Source organism: Leptonotus elevatus, chromosome 15 (genome assembly GCF_054856555.1).
Source record: "Leptonotus elevatus isolate MCC_2025b chromosome 15, RoL_Lele_1.0, whole genome shotgun sequence".
Classification (NCBI taxonomy): domain Eukaryota; kingdom Metazoa; phylum Chordata; class Actinopteri; order Syngnathiformes; family Syngnathidae; genus Leptonotus; species Leptonotus elevatus.
Genome location: NC_141253.1, coordinates 9555337 through 9576767, shown reverse-complemented (window position 1 = coordinate 9576767; position 21431 = coordinate 9555337). Strand labels below are relative to the sequence as shown.

Below are 21431 nucleotides of genomic sequence, written 5' to 3'. Positions count from 1 at the left end.
GCCTTTTGTCTGCTAGCTTGATGCTAATGCTAACACATAATGGGAAATACATATATAAGCCTTAAATAATAAAAAATAAAAAAAGTAGTAAAAAGCTCTTAACAGACTATTTTGCCATAGCTTGTGTCATAATTTTCTGCATGGACCCAGATTCAATCAACAACTTTAAGAATGACATCAACTTCTGCTCTCTGCAGGTCTTGGCCAAACGCTTGTGGTGTCCTGGCAGTCTAACATGTTGAACAGGCCAACATCAACAGACAGCAGGGGATGAGCTCACTAAAGAAAGTCTCAGTCTCTGCTAATGTGGTGCACTTTCAAAAAGGTTTCTTCTCCTATGCCATGGAGTTGTGGGAAGACCATCCAGAAGCAATGATAGTCTGTTTTATAATGTTGAGTTTTTCTTGTTAAATTTTTATTATTTATTTGACATTTTGTTTGAAAGGGTCTATTTTTTTTATGAACTGAGTACGTAGCACTTCAATGAAACCTTGAACATATTTTGCGAATGCTAATCCTATTTCAGTCTTTTTTCAACACCTAGACGACAAAGACTTAAGTGGTTGCTATGTTGTTGTTTTTTTGGGGGTGGCAAAGCAAAATTGTAGGTGAGCTAGCAGGCTATTTAGTGTCTGTCTACTTAATGTTTGATGTCCCCTCAAAGCACATTCCTTTTTCTTTTGCAACATCTTTGATATATAAAGTCTTTACCAACTACAATAACAACCCTAAGCACAAAAACAACTAGTGTCAAACTCAGTTTATGTGGCTCACATTTACAAATTACGTTTGTCTATACTTCTTGTTTCTTGCTAAATTGATTATTATTACTAGCTTTTGCAAGAAAATCTAATTTAAAAAAATCAGCAAGCCTTGAAGATGAATTATATGTCAACATCTACCCACTAATTACCTTTCAGCACTGGTTGTCTAAATGATTTCTTAAATAACCTGGAAGTACGGGAGAGCAATAATGAAGTAGGAAGTCCTGAATTGTGACAATATCGCATTCGCCTGTTTTTCCAACATTTCTCTTTTCCCCTTCACTTCTCTATGACTCTAACGGGACTCAGTGGCAGATGTGGGCTGCAGGCATGAGTTGAAGGAAGAAGTTGAGCTGCTTACTAAGTCCACTGAGATTCCCACCGGGATGTTGCCTTTCATTCTGCCACGCTGGACAGTGTCCTCCTGTCTGTCTATGTCGATAGCAGTGCACCATTCAGTTTGAAGGTGAGCCTCCTATAGAGATTTCATATTGTGTAAGCCAGCATCAAGTTTGTTGTGCATGTATTCACTGTTGTCTGCAGCGTGCTTTCAGCGCGTTCAACGGACACACCCGCCACGTTTTATTGATACAGGGTTGTTGACAACAATCTCTGTGGTGTGTCACACACAAGACATATTTTGCATTACAAGTTATTGAAGGGTGATCAAGAAGTGGTCAGCAAGCCCGCTGTCAGGTCTGGTGTTGGTGTGGACCCAAATGCGGGGAAACGGTTGAAGCAAGGCGGCGAAGCACGGGTGCTCAAAAAGTAATTTAATTGAACAAAAAAACGAAAAAAGGTAAACAAAATACTTGAATCATTTCAAAACCCATAAAATCAACAACGTCCAAAAACACGGAGAATAACTGTCAGTCAGCTGGGTTAGTTTCCAGCTCACTTTTTCTTCATCTTTTTAGGCATCGAAATCACTGTGAGAAGCGACAACAGCATTTTTATTAGGGATGTTCGAAAGCACTTTTTTTAGACCGATACCGATACGATACTCAAATCTTCAGTACTCACCGATACTGATACCAAGTGCCGATACCAATAATACATTTGATACATAAAATTTCCACCAAAAAAACGGACAGATTTTTTTTAAAGACCTATATATCCCAATTGTAGCAAATTTCCTTAAAAATGCTTGACAATGGCAATTATATTCTTTCAATTTGCTCATAAAAGTCATTTTGCATAGAGCACACAATAAAAGGAATTAAAAAAAGAGATACATAAAATGAAACAAATATACCAGTGGCCAGGAAAAAAAAGTCCCAATCAAAATATGTGGTCGTACAACTTCCTTTTAAGAAATACAGTAGGGGTGCAACTATAGAGTATTTTAATTTTATTTTTTATTTTATTTCAATACCCGACTGAAAATTCTATTGAGTACTGAAGTACTCAGATTAAATATATTAATGCTTGGATAAAGAGTAGTTCAAGTACTTAAAATTATTTTTTTTAATCAACATTAATCAACCATAGGAGGCTGTGCATAGACACTTCTCCATTTATTGACATATACACATATTCATGTATCGTATAGTTAGCTCCATTTATGGTGACTTGGGCGCAAATGCGGCAACTTACCGGGAGTGGACTACCTGCTCGCCGGAAATGATCCTTCCGCAAGTTTACCTACGGAAACCTTGTTCGTCGTCACCGCCATTTCCGCATTCCATGCGCCCCTTCGATTTTTTGTCTTTAATTCCTTCGTTCCTATTGCTTGAATCAAATAAGTAACATCCGCTTCTTCTTCCTTCCCTTGCGTTGGTGATATAAGTGTCCAAATTAAAAGTAGCCCGCGCGTCCGCTACGCTAAAGCCTTAAATAAACGAGTACTCTGGGCAGGAAAAAACCCTCGGATTTTTCGTACCCGAGGTACCTGTGGCGGTCAATAAATGCAAAATAACCATTTAAGCCGTTAGTTCCTAACCGAAAAATGGCCACAAGAGCGGGACCGATACCATAAAAAATGTCTGGTATCAGCCCGATACCGATACCTGGTATCGGTACTCGCCTATCCCTAATTTTTTATAGTCTTTCTATTTGCCCTGACTTTGTGAGTAACAATGACTTCAAAAAGTTTCCCTGCACTGTTCCCAGTAGGTGGTCTGACATTTCATATTCAAATACACAGTTCCACCGGCGTTTTTGGAGCAATTGCTAAAGTAAAGTAAATGATGAGTATGCACTACATTGATGGCGAATTAGTAAACAGAGCAACACCACTTCACAAATACTCAACGTTTCACTATATATTTGAAGACAACATAATATGTTCTTATTGATCAACGGAAGCACTGCATTTATTTAGCATTGCCAGCTGCACTAATTATGCAACGTGAGACTGGCTCATGCTTGCACCCACTCAAACCCCCGTAATAATTACAAACCTCCAGCATGTCCCCCCTCCAACACAATCGCGATTGAGTTTGGTGGAACAAACAACAAAATCTCATATTTGACCAAAAAGCGCTTGCAGCTATTCAACAATGCATGGAGTGCTTTCACATTCGCTGTCTCGCGTTGTCCCGCGCGCACGCGTACCCCACGCATTCGTGCGCGCACACGCATCTGGGTAGGCTGAGCACGCACCCCTGCAAATCCAGCACACTGCTGACGTGCGCTTGCATGGAGCACCTGCTCGGGAAAGAGGCTGCGCCCATCTCTGCGTCACAAGCGTGCTCCTTTTGACTTTTTTTTTTTCCCTTCCACTTTTGAAACGAGCTGATTTGTGTTTTGTTTTCGGGCCCGTTCTAAAATCATGCTTCAAATCCGAAGAGCCGTTCTCAAATCGGGTTTTGATGAGACATTTTCGATTGTGCGTGGCAAGTTACGCAGCGTCAGTGAGCATTGGAACAAACTTTGAACGCTTGAATCGCCGGAAGATTTTCATTTTTTTATTTTTTTTGTCGAAGTGATGGAAGGTGATTCACCGCTTGCTTGAGAGGGTCCTGCCGGTTTTGAGGATCTGGATTGGACAAGCGACGCAAGGGGAAGTCGTGATCGGTGCTGATAGGATTGCACTACTGTTTACCAGGAACGGAGCGGACGCGCGGATGAGACAACATGGGTGAGTAAGTGAGGGCAGGAAAACATGTACTAAATGTCGTTAGGTGCATCTCGTGCTCATCTCGTTGACAATTTGTATATTGTTCTTCATCAATTGTTCAAATCTCCCACCGTACGTTCACCATGCACTTATGTGCAAAATGATTTGCAGCGAGGGTGAACCAAACAATTAAGAAGGGGAGATCATGTCACATTTTGATGTGGAATGTAGAATAGATGCGACCTAACGGCACTTAATTGAGGTGAATCAAAACATGCGAGCCAAATGGAAACGCAGGGATCAGTCCACACTTTTTCACAGCATCGCAAGCTGTCAGATTTGAGTCATTCTTCTAACTTCTGTTCCCCCCCCCCCCCCCCCATCATTCCTCAAACAGCTCCTCCAATCTCATCCTACACGCCTCCTCCATTTTAGTGCTCAGAAGGTACAGCTCAGGAGCCACAAACCCACACTTGCCTTGCCTTCTGCAGCTTCAATCAATCTTCATTTTGACTGTGTGGGGTAGAGTCGTTCAAACACAGTGTTGCGTTTTGGATGAAAAATATCAGGATTTTTGCATGCCCATGATGTTGGATATGCAGTGAGGGACTCGTTTCCATGTTTGCTCGCATGCGTATGTTTGCAAAGAGCTCCTTCCCATTTTTTTGTTTGTCCAAACAAACACTTAAAATAGGTGAGAATAAAATATGACCCGTCACATGAGCTGTGTTACAAACGTTACATTTACAAACACAATCGTGCGTTTGTTTGGTTTATAGGTATGTCAGTTTTGTGCTCGTTAGGAGTGATAAAACCAGAACTGCATCATGCTATTGTTTCTGTCGTAATTTAAGGCTGGGAAAAACAAACACATTTTGGTCAACTGATTTAACTACACAAGAGCAGCAAAGTATAAAAAAAAAATACTGAAATTGTCAATCAAAATTGAGCATTATTATTGTGGTAGAGGCAGAATACAGTATTTGCTTAATCTCATTATATTGCAACACACACACGCGTTGTGAGTGTACATGACCCAGGCAGAGGGCCTTCCACGCTGCCCACACATATAAACACTGGCTGAGTTTTCACGAGCAGCTTATTGCAACTAATTTGCACTCAAAATGATGCTTTTAAATATTTAATAACAGCTAGTTATTCAACAAAGTCATGCATTTGTCCGAATATAAAGGGTAACTCAAGTTCACCCACCAAGGTATCCTATTTCAATCCATCATCTGAATTCTGCCAATTGGGAAAGATAAGTCGGAATTGTGTCACTTGTACAATTCACGTGTGGCCCAAATGCAGCCATCAGATCGTTTTTACACCCAGTGACATCTTCCAACAATATGGTTTAGTGTGCCTGCATTCATTTTGTGCTTGTCTGCGTTGGTCTTCTTCCTTTACAGCACACGTGTCAAGATTCGGTCCTCGAGGGCTTGAGTCCTGCATGTTTTCGAGGATACTCTATTTCAACACACCTGCTTCAATGATCAGGATAATTATCACGCTCCTCCAGAACTCGCTGATGAGCTTAAATATGAATCAGCTGTGTTGAACGTGGGAAACCTCCAAAACATGCAGGACTCGGGACCTCGAGGAATGGACTTTGACACCACTGCTTTGCAGTATAAGCGGTGTGCTGCTACTCTAAACAAGCTAGGAGCAACATAACAAGCGAGTATGAGAATAGGGCACCCTGCAAAAAAACCGCTCAGGTCAAGAGGCGGTCTGAAAGTTCAATAAGGAAGGTTGTCATTGAAATTAAAGACCACAATTATAAAATAAACTATAAAAACAAAATAATGTGTTGGGTAAGCCACTAGCATGCTAGGTCACTTGAATTTTTGCCACAATACAAAAAAAAAAAAGAAGAACATTTTTAAATCAATGTTTCAGTAAAGTCGACAATTAGAAGAAGAACAATACAGGAATTCAGCAATATTAGCTTGTTCACAACCACAGTAGCCTGGGGATGGTTTTATTAATTCAGATGACACAGAATTAATAAACTGTGTTGATGTATTTTAATTTTTTTTATAATGGTATGTAGTCATTGGATTCTGGGTTTTGCTATCGGCTAATCCTATATCAACTAAATTAGAAGACTTAATTGTCCACATTTGTAAACTTGAGTGAATTCCTACAAAAGTTCTTTATGAAAGTTGTTTGTGTATGTGTGCTGTAATTTTTTTTGTCCGTATATGTAGTTTTCACATCTGGTAACTTGGGCAAATTGTGTATGTGTAATTGCCTTATGTTTTATGCAGGGTTGTGCATAAGGGGGAAGGGGGCAGTTTCCACATATCAAGGAAGATTTTATTGCTTCCCACCCACCCACATTTTTTGCCAATTTTTTTTAAGGGCGTCCGTTTTTGTAGATTGGGCAACAATCTCTAAAACCGCCCCTACCCCCTCTCTGCAGTGCTCTGTTTCATGTTTGAACAGCACTGAAATTAAATATTAAGGCTTAATGTTCCATTAATATAACATTCTTCCGTGGTTAATGTGTAAATCCTAACCCTAAGTAAAACGTTTTGTTGAATATTCCCATAAAAAAATTATGTTTAAAAATCGATTCGACCGCATATCGAATCGATTCAAGAATTGCACGCTATAATATTGCGATATATTGCCGAATCGATTTTTCTAACACCCCTAATATATATATATATATATATATATATATATATATATATATATATATATATATATATATATATATATATATATATATATATATATATATAGACAGACAGACAGACAGACACACACACACACCAGACACACACACACACACATGTATAACTCTTGCATTGGATCTCATTAGATGGTTCCGGTGTATCCAATGTCCTGTCTAGTTTGTGGCTCTTGACGGCCATCCGCAGTAGTGAAGCATCCGTGTTCTTTTATGCACGCTGTCTCGCCTCAAATAGCAACAGAATTGTTCCAAAAGTACAGTCAAGCAGCATTTCTATTTTGTAAAATAATAATGAAAGTGACCATAAAAAAGTCAATTTATTCCATGATACACATTCTTCCATTACAAGAGATTGTAATTGGTCTTTGGAGGAGGAGTAATTATTTTGCAAAGATACACATTTGTGTGGAAAGAAAACAATTTTTTTTAATGGAATATTAATGATTTATAGACAATAGTGTGTATAAATGCAAACAACATTTTGAGGAATAACTTAAATTATAAACACTTGCCTTTTGGTCTGTTATGTTCCTTTTTGTGCTTTTATTTTTAAATGATCCTGAAAGCCTCAAATAATAAAGCTTCTCAATTAAAGCAACATCCACAGCATTAAAAAAACCAGCATAAAAGCAGACATGCTTTATTATCATCCTAACAAAGCGTAACGACTGCATTGGATAAATAAAAACGATTTGTGTTAGCAAATCAATGGAAATGATGACAAATTTTGACCATACGAGTTATTCCCCCCAAATAATAGCTTACTTAACACACCTCTATCATTAAACTTAAGGTTTCTCTACAACAATCAAGTGGAGAGAGAGAAATCTTGTTCTTACAGCTCATGTAAACTTTGCAATCGGACTGAGACCACCACTTCAAGTGGCATTGATCCACTTGCTTGGTGCACTGAAACGTTTTTGATACGAGCGTTCACACTTGACCAAAGCACAGCGTTCTGAAAAGAATCACACTGAATTTACATACCGCTTTTCCACAATATACAATATTCCGTTTCAATTACTTCATTAATTCATCAACTAACTAAAATTAGAATCATTCCAAGTAGGCAGATCTCCAGATGGCAAGTTGCAGGACTTCAAACCAAACAAACAAAGTGAAAAACTAGCGGCAATGAAAACATAACCTTCTTGGCACATGTAATTAAACCGCCCAGGGGGGAGAACGAAACACATCCACCGCACACACGCGAGCGAAAACGGAGGTGAAAGAGCGTGTCTCAGGGGGTAACATTCAGATCCGTGACCTCTTGAAATGATTGTAGCAGCCAGGAGGAAACAAAGCAGCGGCTGTGGAATACCGATGTTTCTCTTGCAGGAAGATAACGGACAGAGGTCGAAAAGAGTTCGGGGATAGAGTCACCGTTTGGCAGATGCAAATTGATTCATGTAAAACCAAGGAAATGCTAATAGACTCCCACCAAACTAAGCCTCCCAGGAAATCTTGGATCTGGACACGGCTAGCCAACATTGCCGTAATTTATAGCTAGGGACACAGAGGTCACTTTAGTTCTTGGGGAGGCTGCTGGCTGCTTGTAGGAAACGGTCAGTCAGTTTTATGTCCGTCTACAGTCGCTGTCATAGTAGCAAGCGCACGGTCATTACAAGCATCCTTAACGAGTTTACACAAAATGGAAGCGGGAGACAATGGAAGGGGAGTGACATTGTAATATAGTGAAATGGTTTTGATTCGTGATTCCTGGCACCAAGTGAACCATTGTGAATAAAGCCTTGCATTAATCATCTGCTTAAGCCATGGGAGAGGAAAAATTCATCTGTGCCAGAATTTCGCAGTTGGAAAATGTGCTTCGAGTGAGTTTTGTACATTTATAGAATGATTATTGTTTTTTTGGTCTTAAATGTTGATTGTCCAGTTAGATCCCTATATGCTCTCAGCCTCGGGGGGTGGGGGGTGGGGGGGATGTCTTTCAGGCAACAGTGACATGTAAGTTGCTCAACTAAATTGACAGACGAAGCCCTTACTAAACCACAGTTATAAGCTGCAAGGTTTCCAGAAGTTTCAAGAAGGTACACTCTAACAACAGTTGGGTTCGAAAACGGACCGATCCTCGACTTGGGTTTATTTGAGCCAACTTTGAGTCAAGAAATGGGCCTTTTAGTGTAAAACAACTCATAAATATTGGTCCGATCCTTTACTTGGGTGAAAATATTGGGTCGTTTTGTATTAAGCAACCGAGAAAGTTGGGTCAAATTGAGCCATAAAATGGATCGGTCCATTTTGGATCCATAATTGGGTTACTTTTGACCCAACAGTTTTTTAGAGTGTAATATACGCATGAGGAAGAATTAAAATATGTTGTATCTGAATTACTGAGTCCAAGTAAAAGTCCATCATTGGTCTTGCACCTTTGCGTGTCATTTTGCATTGATGACCTGACAGTCATGATCCTGTTTGTGTTGAACTGTTTCATTTTTTTTTTTCTCACAGTTCTCTGGTTTCTGGTCTCCAGTAATTCCGGTATCTCTTTTCCCACTTTGTTCCTTGTTTTGTGTAGATTAGTCTTTTGTCCAGTTTTCTAAATGTGCGTAGTTTAGAAACTGTACCTTTTTATTTGTCCCTGTATCCATCCCACTTGTGTAGTGACTTTTTCTAATCTTCTGTTATTCGCAACTAGTGTATTCTTATACGGTTGAATATTTTAGTTCTGTTATTGGTTCTACTGTTTGTTTATTTTTGCTCGCTCGGTTTGTCATCGCTGTTATTTAATAGTTTAATTTTCTTTTTTACGTCGTGTGTGTTATCTTTGCTCCTGTTGCAACCTTACAGTAGTTTTTTTTTTTTTTAACTCCCTCATGAATATCATTAGAAATCACAAGGTTAATGTATTGCGAGCATCGTGTGAAAGGTACAAATCTTCACATTTGTCAGTATAGCCCCAGCAAGGCAAATTTTGTCACGTTTTAACAGATTCTCCTGATTCATCTGTTTCTCTTGTATTCTTGTGCAATTTCCGAGGGAACTATTTCTAGTTATAGTTGCGATATCTGCATGAATCACCATATCCGAAAAGTCTCATTTTAATTTGCTTGAGTCCATGGGAAGGCTGCGGGCGGGACACAGCCAACCAAAAGTCAGAGATTCCGGTGTGACAGGGAGAGAAACAATCACAGCGCTAATGAGTCTGTGTGCCAACAAGATACAGTTGTCTGCTCGAAACTAGATTTGGATCTTGTTGTGCAGCAGAATCCTGTACGGTCTAGTTTTGATTTTGATTGCTTGCATTTGAATACATATTGCCAAGCCCAATGCATTGCAGCCAAAAACGATATTTCATGAGACTTCAATTATAAACAAGATGTGAAATGTGCTCGGTAATGTCGGAAACAGTTGATATTTCCAAGCCTGGATCCGTAAACTGCTATGATTTCAAAGTGCAACACACACATGTTAAGTGACAAGAGGCGCAATCAAGTCTGCTCGCTTTCTCAGCCATCAGCTAATAAACTCCATCGCATTTATTTGCTGAGCTGAGGCGCTCACCTCATCTTGAAATTGCTGTATATGCTTTTCATCCTCAGTGTGTGCAACGTACTTGGAGGGATAACTTAGAGGATACGTTTGCCTTTATCGTGCAACAACAACAACAAAATAACTCAGCAGTTGCAAAATAGCAAACGTAGCAAAACAGAGTTCTCAAAATGAGATAAAAAAATACCAAATTGAGCTTCGAAGCACAGAAATGGTCTCAAGTTTTTCACTCTTTCTTGTTTTGTTATAAGCCAGCGATGGCATAGTAGCAACAATTTGCTCTTTTGAGACAGGAGGAAAATATTTGTTAATTTTATGAATTCAATTTAAAGTTGTCATGAGCTAATATTAGATTCTGATGTTATGATAACTGTGAGCAGAGATATTGCAGTATTCAAATTATTGCTTTAAAATGCCATTTAAAAAATATTTGTGTAATGAAAACAGCACATTTCTTCCTATTGAACACCATCTATTTTATTCTTAAACAAAATATATATCCATCCATCTTCTTAACCCTGAACTGGTTGCCAGCCAATCGCAGGGCACATCGAGACTAACAACCATCCACACTCACAATCGCACCTATGGACAATTTGGAGTGTTCAATTAACGATCTCACGTCCTCTGCAGTGAGAGGCAGACGTGCTAACCAGTCAGCCACCGTGACGCCACAAAATATATATCATCTATATAAATATATATATATATATAAATATAACAAAATATTTGGCACAGAAGAAACGTGTACCATGTTAAGTTTAAATACATGAACGAATGTAAAATTCTGTTGAAATCCTTCTTACCGTACTAAGTCACAAAATCCCATCACTTGTGAGCTATTTTTAGAAAAGATCCATGAGCTACTCATATTGTCCTCGGGGCTAACTAGTGCCCGCTGGTACAGTTTTTTATTATTTTTCTTGGACCACACATTAATCAGAGCAAAAATGTATCTGTGTTGGCAGTGTCTCTTTCTCTTGCTCCCTCTTTCTCATTCCCTGTGCGTAATTGCTCTCTGCTTATTCAGGAGAAAAAAAAAGTTAATTATAGGCAATTAACTTCAAAGCACCTCCGTGAGTTACCTTATCGTGTTGTCTGGGGCTTTATGCCACCCATGGCAAACAGGTCCTAGGTGAGGGATCAGACAAAACATGGCTCACTGACCTCTTATGATGAGTACAAATATTGGATGGTGGTTTCTTTTGCCCGGACGCAGGTCACCGGGGCCCCCCTCTGGAGCCAGACCTGGAGGTGGGTCTCGAAGGCGAGCATCTGGTGGTCGGGCCTTCACCCATAGCCCAAAAAGGCAACTCAACCTCAGATAGGCGGTAGAAGATGGATGGATAACTTCAAAGCGGCATCTACTCAACTTTGCAAGCAGCCAATGATAATATGCCTTGCTTAGACATACCCCCCCCCCCCCTCAATGGGGAAAAAAACTGAATTCCCGGTCACCAGTTATTAAAACCCAGAATTTTTAAAACTGTGGAGCACCATCAAACGAGTTATCCGCACATGCCTAATAAAAGTAACAAAAACACATAAAAACCAACTCGGGTCTCATGGTGACGTCTGATAGAGACATTTATTATTAACGTATTTCCACTGGAGCCCAGTACCGCACCATGCGAAACCAGCACGGTTGTTGGCCAGCGTTTCCATTCCAGCTGACCGTGTCGGAAGTGGACCGTGCGGAGCTGCTCGCGGCCCTCACGCCTATGTTGGGCCAGAGCGAGCCAAGAGCCCGGAACGTGACGTAAAAAAACACCACGGCAGTTGATCGGGCGGTCGGTCCTGTGATGTCATCAGTAATGGACATCGGCGAGGGGGAAAAACAAAATAACTTACCAACTGTGTCCTTTTTCGACAAGTCTTCGTGTTCTTCTTCGAAGTGCGTGCATGGGTTGGGCTGAGCTGACCCGCCAGCGAGCCAAGCAGTGCCGTGCTGGGTTTCAGTGGAAATACGCTATTACTGTGTCTAATATTATCAAACCTTTGTTCAAACATGCTTGAAGATTACGGAAACTTGCTTTAAAAAATAAAATAAAATAAAATAATAATCTTCCGGCCCGCATTGCTTTGTGCATTTCGCACAGCAGGAACACATTTTGTCCACTTGTATTATTTTCCACTCTGTCAAAGCTTGCAACCTTGTAATTTCAATTGTGGATGTGCTGTATTCAAGTCTAAATATAGGGGACAAAAAAACTGTTACCCAATCACGTTGCCGTATTCGCTTTCCCCAATCCAATCAACAAGAATGTGTGATATCAAGTTATCATTTGGCTGTTTCAGATGATTCTTTCAAGTTTGTGATGTTTGACAGACAGGGTGGATAAACAGTTCAAAATGTGAGTTTGTTTTGATAAAATTGCAGAGCAGCCAACCTCGGGAAAACAACCAATGCTACTATTGTTTGCATAAACCCGTATCACACTGAGGGGTGAATGTTTGCGAGTGTTGGCAGTGAATGCGTGATTCCTTTGGGGTTTATTCAAGTTTCGCAAACTAAATGTTCAAAATTTCCTTAGGACAAAAAAAACCATTAACACCTTTGTGGTTGTTTTCAATTGGACGGCAGAACTTTAAAATTTGCTCATCCATCCGTTCTGAATAATTTTCAGCTTCATTGTGTGTCACGTTTGAAAGAGTAGAAGCCATGGGATTGTGAAATATGAACAAAAAGATAAACAATCACTCAATTCCAGCCTCCATATTTTCTTCTTTTGAAAGGGAGACCAGTTTGTGACAATCTATTTTACATTTGCCTTACATGTTTGTTAGGTTTTATGGGGCTCAAGATGACTTTATATTGCAGTGAAAGAGTAAATAATCAACCCACTCCAAACCAGTCAATAAGAATCCATCCATTTTTTAATTTTTTTTATTATTTTTTATTTTTTTAAAGAGCTCAGTATTGTTCATTCGGTAATGTCATCATCATTGCTCCCTTTTTTAATTAAAATTTTTTTTTTTTAATAAAAAAATATAATAATCCATCCATATAGTACAGTAAGTAACCGTGATAAACATCATCAACAAATCTATAAACAAGTTAAACCAGCGCTTGCAGCACAGCACTTAATGACATTGAGAAATTGACGTCTGTTAAAGCCACTTATTCATGTGGCGGAATTGGACTTCTACTCTACATACCCTTCTGCATATTCATACTGATCTAGAATGCTAATGGGCGCGCTTTGAGAAATGTCTTAAGGTGGCAATAGGGCTTGACGAGTTAATAATTTAAGTCTTTCTTCTTTTCGGATGAAAGAGCCAACGAGCAGCTGAAGCACAGACCTTCATTTATCTACTTTTATACTTGAGGAGGTCAACGCACTCATGAGACCTTGATTATAACATCACCCCCACTAAGCCGGTCAGCAAAAGTGAGCTCACAAAATGGAGTGTTCATCGCATCACTTTGTAATGTAATTGGTCCGGTTGCCATTACTCATTGCTATTAGCCAGCTATCTTTTCCTTCAGTACTGTGTTGCTGTTCTGGTATAAAACCGTGGACAGTATTTAAAGTTCTCCTTTCGATTTGGTTTATTATGCACAGCTCCAGTTGTTTTCAAATAAGCCTTTATCATAAATAAGTCACTTCAGACAACTACCTGCTTTTGCTCTAAATTGATAATCCACCTGACATCAAAATTTTAAATGATTGTCTCTGAAATATTAGGTTTTAGTTGGCTAAAAACATACTTCATTTCAATATTGTAATGGCAATGTGTCAAGTGAATCGCCGCCGCATAAGATGGTCTTCATGACTTATAATATGTCACATACTTTAAGCCCTGGGAGTGCTTTTCATTTTATGTGCCTTAAATCTAAGTGTGCGTGGTCAGTTATGTCGTAAATCACAATACTAAAGTGCCCATCTCAGATTCTGCTTGCCTAAGCTCAGTCACACATCATACACTATCAAACTAGCAGCTTCGCTGACTGGCAAAGAGATCGAGTGAAGCTGAACTTTCTAATAATTATCTGATTTGATTCGCACAAAAGTGTTAATTTAACAGATTCATTTGCTGTGGTGTAAAACAACGGCGTCTTGAATTTTCCATTACATTAGTGATTTAGTTTACATTATGGGCTCTTTTTTTCGTTTTGTTAATTTCGTCAACGAAAACTAAATGGCTATTACGCTCCAACAATAATGTTAATCCGACCGCTAACTAATGCTGGCTAATTTACTATCTCATAGAATGGAGCCATAGTAGCCATTTGTTGATATACTGTAATTGTGTGTCAAGTTGTTTTTCATAAAAAAATCTGAGAACATTTTATGTGAAATAATTTTTGATCTGAAATGTTCAATATTATCTGCTGACAAAACAAAAAATCTGAGATTAAATTTAAAAATCGTCTATCGTGAAGCGTAGTCTATCTCTGCGTGGGGGCGGGCTGCACCAAGCGTTGGCGCAGGCATCTTGAGCACTGTTGTTGGTGTGAAAAAAGACGACTTGATTTGCAGCAGCTCCTCTCATTTCTTTTTATTATTATTATTTTTTTTAAATGTCCTGTGTTAGAGGTGAGCTGATACTCATTGACATAGTGGAAGCAGAATCAGATTTTCTGGAGTAGAGTCCATGGAGGAGCTTGAAATTCATAAAGTATGTTGAGGAACTAACTGCAAGCAGACCTCAATGAGCAGATTATTATTATTATTATTATTATTGTAAAATTGGATATAGAGAGATCACAGATCACCACTGGGAAATGGACATTTGGAGACCACTACTATTCCGCCCTGATTCGTCTATAGCTGTGAGTAAATGCATTTAATGAATTGAGCAAATTCACTCAAAAATATGAAACACTACCTGTGCCAATATTTAGATGTGGTTCCAGCAGGCTTAAAGTTTCTTCATCTTCCTTCAGCCAGCAAATTGTCAAGTGCGCCGGGGGCATGCCCTCAAAGTACCAGAACACCCAACATGGCACAGAGCCGTCTGCCAAATTCCCATACGCCTTATACGAGGCTTGCACTGGCACAGATCTACCACACACCATTATCATAATTTTGTGATACTGCACAAAACTGTTAGGCTCTATCTTTATTCTTTTAATGAGCTTTCTCACTGCAGTCATTGAACAATAAAATACGGTAACTACTAAAACAACAGCAGTGACATTTATTAGGCGTTTGTTCCATTTTGGTTTTGCTGAAACTTGATTTCATGAAAATGCAGCCTTTATGCATTCCTTACTGCACACCAGCTCAGTCAAATAAAAACGCAAAGGGGAAATGGCTGTTTGCGTAATGGAGGGGGTTGATTGTTCTATTGTGCCCGATTCTAATCCCAAAATGTCTTTGCAATGAAACGCCAACTGTAATATAATGTCCGTAAGGTGCTGCATAGTTGAACATTTTGTAATAAATAGTGCATATAGTTGGTTTTCTGACTCTCTTTTCATTTGTTTGAAGTGCTTCAGAATTTGACCTGCACACTGTTGGCCAACCCACTCAGGCACTCTGGTTAATAGCCTTTGCATCGGTGCTTAGAGCGTTGTGCATTCAGATGAAATATCAAGTCGTCGCAATGCCAAGCAACACGACAGCTGACTCTTTGGGGACTGGCACAACCTTCTATACCCTTCGGCTGGAAAGTAGTCTCATTTTTTGGGGATTAAAAAAAAAAAACTTGCCATCAGTGCATAACCTTAGGTGACATATGAAAAGATGTGTTGTGAGAGCTTCTGGAAACCTTACTGGGTGCTTCATATGCACACAAGTTTTAGTTGTAAATACAGTGGTAACACGATTTACAAGTTCACCAATTTACGAGTTATGAGCCGTTGCATGTTCGATTTTTGGCGAAAACAAACGAACAAAACTAATTAGTACACAATGGATGAAGGGATGTCTGAAATCGCATCTCCTTCAAACACAAAGGTTACTAAGTGAAAAAACATGGTGTGATCCCTTTGACTTTTAGAAACAGTTAACCATGGCTAACTAGTAATACTCCAAACTCATAGATGCACAATATATGAATGAATGAATGAGACAGACTGGTTGACAGACAGACAAACTGGCCGTTTATGCAGTATTTGTCAAGATTTTCAAGAGTTTTTTTGTATAGAAAACTGTAGGAAAAAAGTGAAATAATCCGATGTCTGTGTAGCAGATTAGGTTCAATCTCTTGGTTGTCAGCAAAACTAGTCTTTTTTTTTTAATAGTTTGTATAGCCTGGTTTTTTTTTCATGAGCAGAGATGAGGCTTTTTGAAGAAGTATTTTACACAATGTTGCCTTTAAAATATTGCTACTGCCCATAAGAGTCACTCAAAGTATGAAGTGTTAGCTTTTCTAATACTGGTGTCATGAAAATAAAGAATACGACCACGGCACTGAATCGTGGGTGAATCAAGTTATAGAGAGAGTCAAGTTAAGTCTCACATGGGGACCTTATATACACTTATGTCTTAATCTTGTGACTATGCGGGGATCTATACTGAATCAATGTACGCTAATTACATATGCTGTCAAGCAGCGATGCCAATGAGAAAATGTCTGAATGCCAAAGCTCTCATGCACATCATATCGCCTAAGGTTTTAGATCATCGAAAACTGTTCACCTCTCTTTGGGCTCTAACTGCTCCAATGAGAATATCATTTTAAGAAAACTAATGAATGGGTCCGGTGCATTGAACACTTAACCACTTCACAGAGCAGCTAATGGATAAGATGGAAGCTGCAGTGCATTTATGGCTTGGAGGAGTCAAGAGATTTATTAATAGAACACATTTTCACATGGCACGTTGTCCCGACTCTCATTTACTCACCATCAATTCACATCATTCACATTCTCTATCACTGTTCTTAGTTATAGTCTGCATTTGTGTCTTCAGTATGCCTTTTTTTATGTGTGCTTCTCAGAAGAAAGAGAAAATAACTGCAAGGGTTTAGTTTAATCCATCCAGAGAATATGTGGTAATTCTACCGTAAATAACCGCTGTATAATACGCAGTCCTCTAATTTGTAATGATGAGGATAACATCTCTGTCACTGCCATCGTAAAATCCCTGCATCATCTACTTTAATGGTCTTTAAACGGGCAGTAGTACAGTATAGCCTGAGTTATTGGGGTTAGCGATACAAAATCTCTTGTTTTGTGCTGTGTGCATTGTTTGCTTGAACTTTGTTGCAGAAATACACCATGAAATTCTAATGTATTTTTTTGTGTGTCAGAAAATAACTTGAAACAATATGTCAAAAGATATGAATGAATGAATATTTATTGTCATTGCACATGCACAAATCACGGAGTAAGAAACATGAAAAAAAACCATAATAATAACCAACAATAATGACCAACAGAGGGAGAAAGGACAAAAAAAACCTGCCGTTCCTCGATTTTGAGCACCCGAGATATTAGATAAGAAAGGAAGACGCTTAGGGAGAAGGAGGTAAAAAAGACAAAGCTTGAGCCATGCTCCCCATGGGGTCCATAGTGTGAGCCACCAATATATCTAATGCAGTGGTTCATAACCTTGTTGGCGGTACTGAACCGCACCGGTTGCCCCTGCACATTCAGCAGGAGATACAATAGAAAACAGCAGAGGCTCTAGAATTGAGCCCTGTGGAACACCATACGTTCCATCATACATGTGACTTCATATGGCACATATTTGTCCAATTACTTTTTTTTTTTTTTTGCTGGACATAGTACAAAGGGATTACAATAAAGAAATCTCACGACGTACCATTAATATGAGGACACCAAATTCCCTGCAGCACAGATAGACCAAGCAATGTAGCGTGATCACCTGCAGCCAACAATGGTGTGTCATCACCTTTGCTAAACCCCTGATACTGACTCACTGAACACTTTGTGTTTGATTGAACCCAGGTTAAGAACCACTGATCTAATGGGTCACCTTAATGGGTGATAGATGTGACTTGAATGACATTCCAGGCAATAATTTATTTTTTCTTTCCTTCTAGGTCCTATGCTGAATGATGGACGAGTGACACACCTCCTCTTTCCGCTCCTCCTCCTTTTGCGAGTTCCCCTATTATTCAGCTTCGGCGAGCGCACGTGCCCAAATAGCTGTCGATGTGAGGGGAAAACTGTCAATTGTGATTCGTCTGGCTTCTTGGATGTCCCTGAAAATATTTCAGTTGGGTGCCAGGGCCTCTCCATGCGCTACAATGAACTGCACACCCTGTTGCCATATCAGTTCGCTCACCTGAGTCAGCTTCTCTGGATATACTTGGATCACAATCAGATTTCAGCGGTCGACAGTCGGGCATTCCAGGGAGTCCGTCGACTTAAAGAGCTTATTATGAGCTCGAACAAGATCACTTCTCTGCACAATTCAACATTCCACGGAATTCCCAATCTTCGTAGTTTAGACCTGTCATACAACAAGTTGGAAATCCTGCAGCCGGGACAATTCCACGGTTTGCGAAAGTTGCAAAACTTACACCTCCGATCCAATGGTCTCTCGAACATTCCCATACGAGCGTTCCTCGAGTGTCGAAGTTTGGAGTTTCTGGATTTGGGCTACAATCGAATCAAGGCTCTCACCCGCACCACCTTTTTAGGGTTACAGAAACTGATGGAGTTGCATCTTGAGCACAACCAGTTCACCCGGATAAACTTTTTCCTGTTTCCTCGACTTGCCAATCTGAGATCACTCTATCTGCAGTGGAACCGCATCAAGGTCGTCAATCAAGGACTTCCCTGGACGTGGTATACCCTGCAGAAACTTGACCTGTCTGGAAATGAAATACAGACCCTGGATCCAGCTGTGTTCCACTGCTTGCCGAACCTTCAAGTTCTTAACCTGGAATCCAACAAATTGTCCAACGTATCACAGGAGGCGGTGACGGCGTGGATCTCACTGACTTCTGTCAGCCTTGCTGGCAACATATGGGATTGTGCCACTGGCATATGTCCACTCGTGGCTTGGTTAAGAAATTTCCGTGGCACCAAAGACACCACGATGATATGCAGCAGCCCAAAGTATCTCCAAGGAGAAAAGATTATGGAAGCCACAAGGAACCATGGCATTTGTGAGGAAACTGATTACGTTCTGACTGAGACGCCCTCACCAATGTCGGAGCTTTTTTCTGAAGCCACCAATGAGCCAACATTTGCCCCCACAAGTGGGTCTCCACTCATGCCACAAACATTTGGTCCACACCCACCTTTTAGACCTACATTCCCAGGGCATATGAGCAAAGATCCAAGAGACTCGGTGGCACGTAGTCGGCCCACTCACATACTACCCCCAGAGATGGAACATATGACTCTACATAAAGTAGTAGTGGGCAGTGTGGCGCTCTTCTTCAGCATGTCTCTAATTCTGACCATTATCTACGTATTGTGGCGGCGCTACCCGGGTGCCACCAGATTGCTCCACCAGCGATCCATAGTGGGGAGAAAGTGTCGCAAAAAGAGTCCCGAGCCGGAGCAGGACCTAAGCACCCAGCTGCAAGAGTATTACATGAGCTACAACCCTGCTGCCACTCCGGAGGCATTGGAAGTGCTTGGCAACGGCGCTGGCTCCTGCACTTGCACAATGTCTAGCTCCAGGGAGTGTGAGGTATGATCCATCGCATCAGCCTAAAACTAGAAATCTAATTCAAAAAACAAAGGCTCATCAGAAAGGTAAATATTTGAGCAAGTATGCCCTCTTAAAACGCTAATGAATTAACCTTGACTCACGTTTTGATTTGCAACATTGCTTAATACCTCCAATTATTCAGGAGTTAACCTTTAGCTCATCGTTCTAAATTTGTTATCTAATTCTAATTCAGGGGTTTTGAAATATGTGAGCCTCAGGAATGAAAAAAAAATTATAATTATTTTTAATTCATTGAGCTCACAGAATTTATAGTATTGGATTTATGTTAATATTATGGAAACCATGAATAATTGGACACTAACACTAGTAGAAATGTTCTGCACCAGTGTTGCATGACTCACAATTTTAACAAATAAGGCGCTTTTTATAACAAGTTTGCCGCTTTTTTAACGTTGAATTTGAAGGAAATTATTTGATTGTCATACTACATGAGAGCATATGAAGAAAAAGCTTTGTTAACATCCCAAGCTTATAGTATTTAATGTTAGAGACTAACATCACAAGCTTTATTCAATCAGCTTTTTGACTAGAAATATTTGCTCAAAAATAAAAAGTCAGCTGTCATACTACATGTGCTGATATTGATATAGTAGCAGTTCAAATGAAATATGATTCCTTCTGACTAAACAAGCGATCTGCTTTTTGGGTGAAGGTGGAGTTTGGTGGAGTTTTCATTTGTGGGTGTTCTCTCTGAGAATAGGGCAATTTTAAATTTCATACTTTGAAGCATTTGGTGAAACAACAACGATAAGTCTTATAGTGATTATGGACACAAGATTAATGCGGGAATAATTGGTTTTGTTGAAATAAAGTTATTTCACCTGGGTACAATAATTCTAGGCTATTCATGGGCTTAAAGATGTAGTTTTCTCAAGATGATGTGTAAGTGAAATTACTTACAAGGACAAATAGTCTAACAATTGCTTTAAGTAAGTGTTTAATGTTTGAAAGGGGTACCTTGCTCTTCAAGGAAGTTGGACTTGGCTTCTATTTATGGCTTTGTGCTTCAGGCATAAATAATTATGTTTTGGGTGAAAGAGATGTTAATTCGCATTAACAAGTTTTTTTTTTTAAGACAACAGAATTGAAGTTTTTTTTGTTGAAGTGTTGTTTGTCAGTTTTTGCCTGGCTTTTGTTTGATGCAATCAACATTAGAGTATGTGTGAGGGTTTTAATCGTAAATGCTCTCCATTGCTAACTCCTGTTCTTTTTGTCTGTAGTTTTCAATTGCTGGTGGGAGGCAGACGCTCCACTGGAATAAAATTGTATGATATAGCTAATATAGAAATTGATGCAGTTGACAACTTCTGAGAGAGAGATAGAGAGAGAGAGAGAGAGAGAGAGAGAGAGAGAGAGAGAGAGAGAGAGAGAGAGAGAGAGAGAGAGAGAGAGAGAGAGAGAGAGAGAGAGAGAGAGAGAGAGAGAATCCTCATTGTCATGGTTTTTAATTAGATAGTATCTATAAATGCCCTAACGTTGAGCCTTGTGGGACACCACACTGGAAATTATGTCATGATCTGACAGTAGATAACAATGTGAGCTTTGTGGACACATATAATTAATTTTGTTACACATTATTTTAAAATGAGAGGAACAAAAATGTCTTAATTGTTTTCATATGATATCATTTATACACTCATATTCTCACTTGAACATCGAAGATACAAATAAAAATAAACATTTAAATGTATGCCTCTAACGTGTATAAATAATATCCTGGTGTTGGGTATTTTCATGAAATACTTCCCAAAAATAATCCTTAAAAAAAAAAAAAAATACAGGTA

At 39.5% G+C, this 21431-nt stretch overlaps 1 protein-coding gene across 3 annotated transcripts in view; it reads left to right on the top strand.

Moving 5' to 3' along the window:
• Positions 1-3386: 3386 nt before the first annotated feature.
• Positions 3387-21431, top strand: part of LOC147161861 (leucine-rich repeat transmembrane neuronal protein 4-like) — a 40017-nt gene continuing 21972 nt past the window's right edge. For 2 of the 3 annotated variants that reach the window (XM_086097538.1, XM_086097539.1), the window contains exons 1-2: positions 3387-3846; positions 17999-19605. In XM_086097538.1, the coding sequence (XP_085953664.1) occupies positions 3843-3846; positions 17999-19605 (1611 nt within the window). In that variant the 5' untranslated portion in view covers positions 3387-3842. Of the gene's footprint in view, positions 3847-17998; positions 19671-21431 lie in introns of all 3 variants that reach the window. The other variant, XR_015097313.1, reaches the window with a different exon arrangement.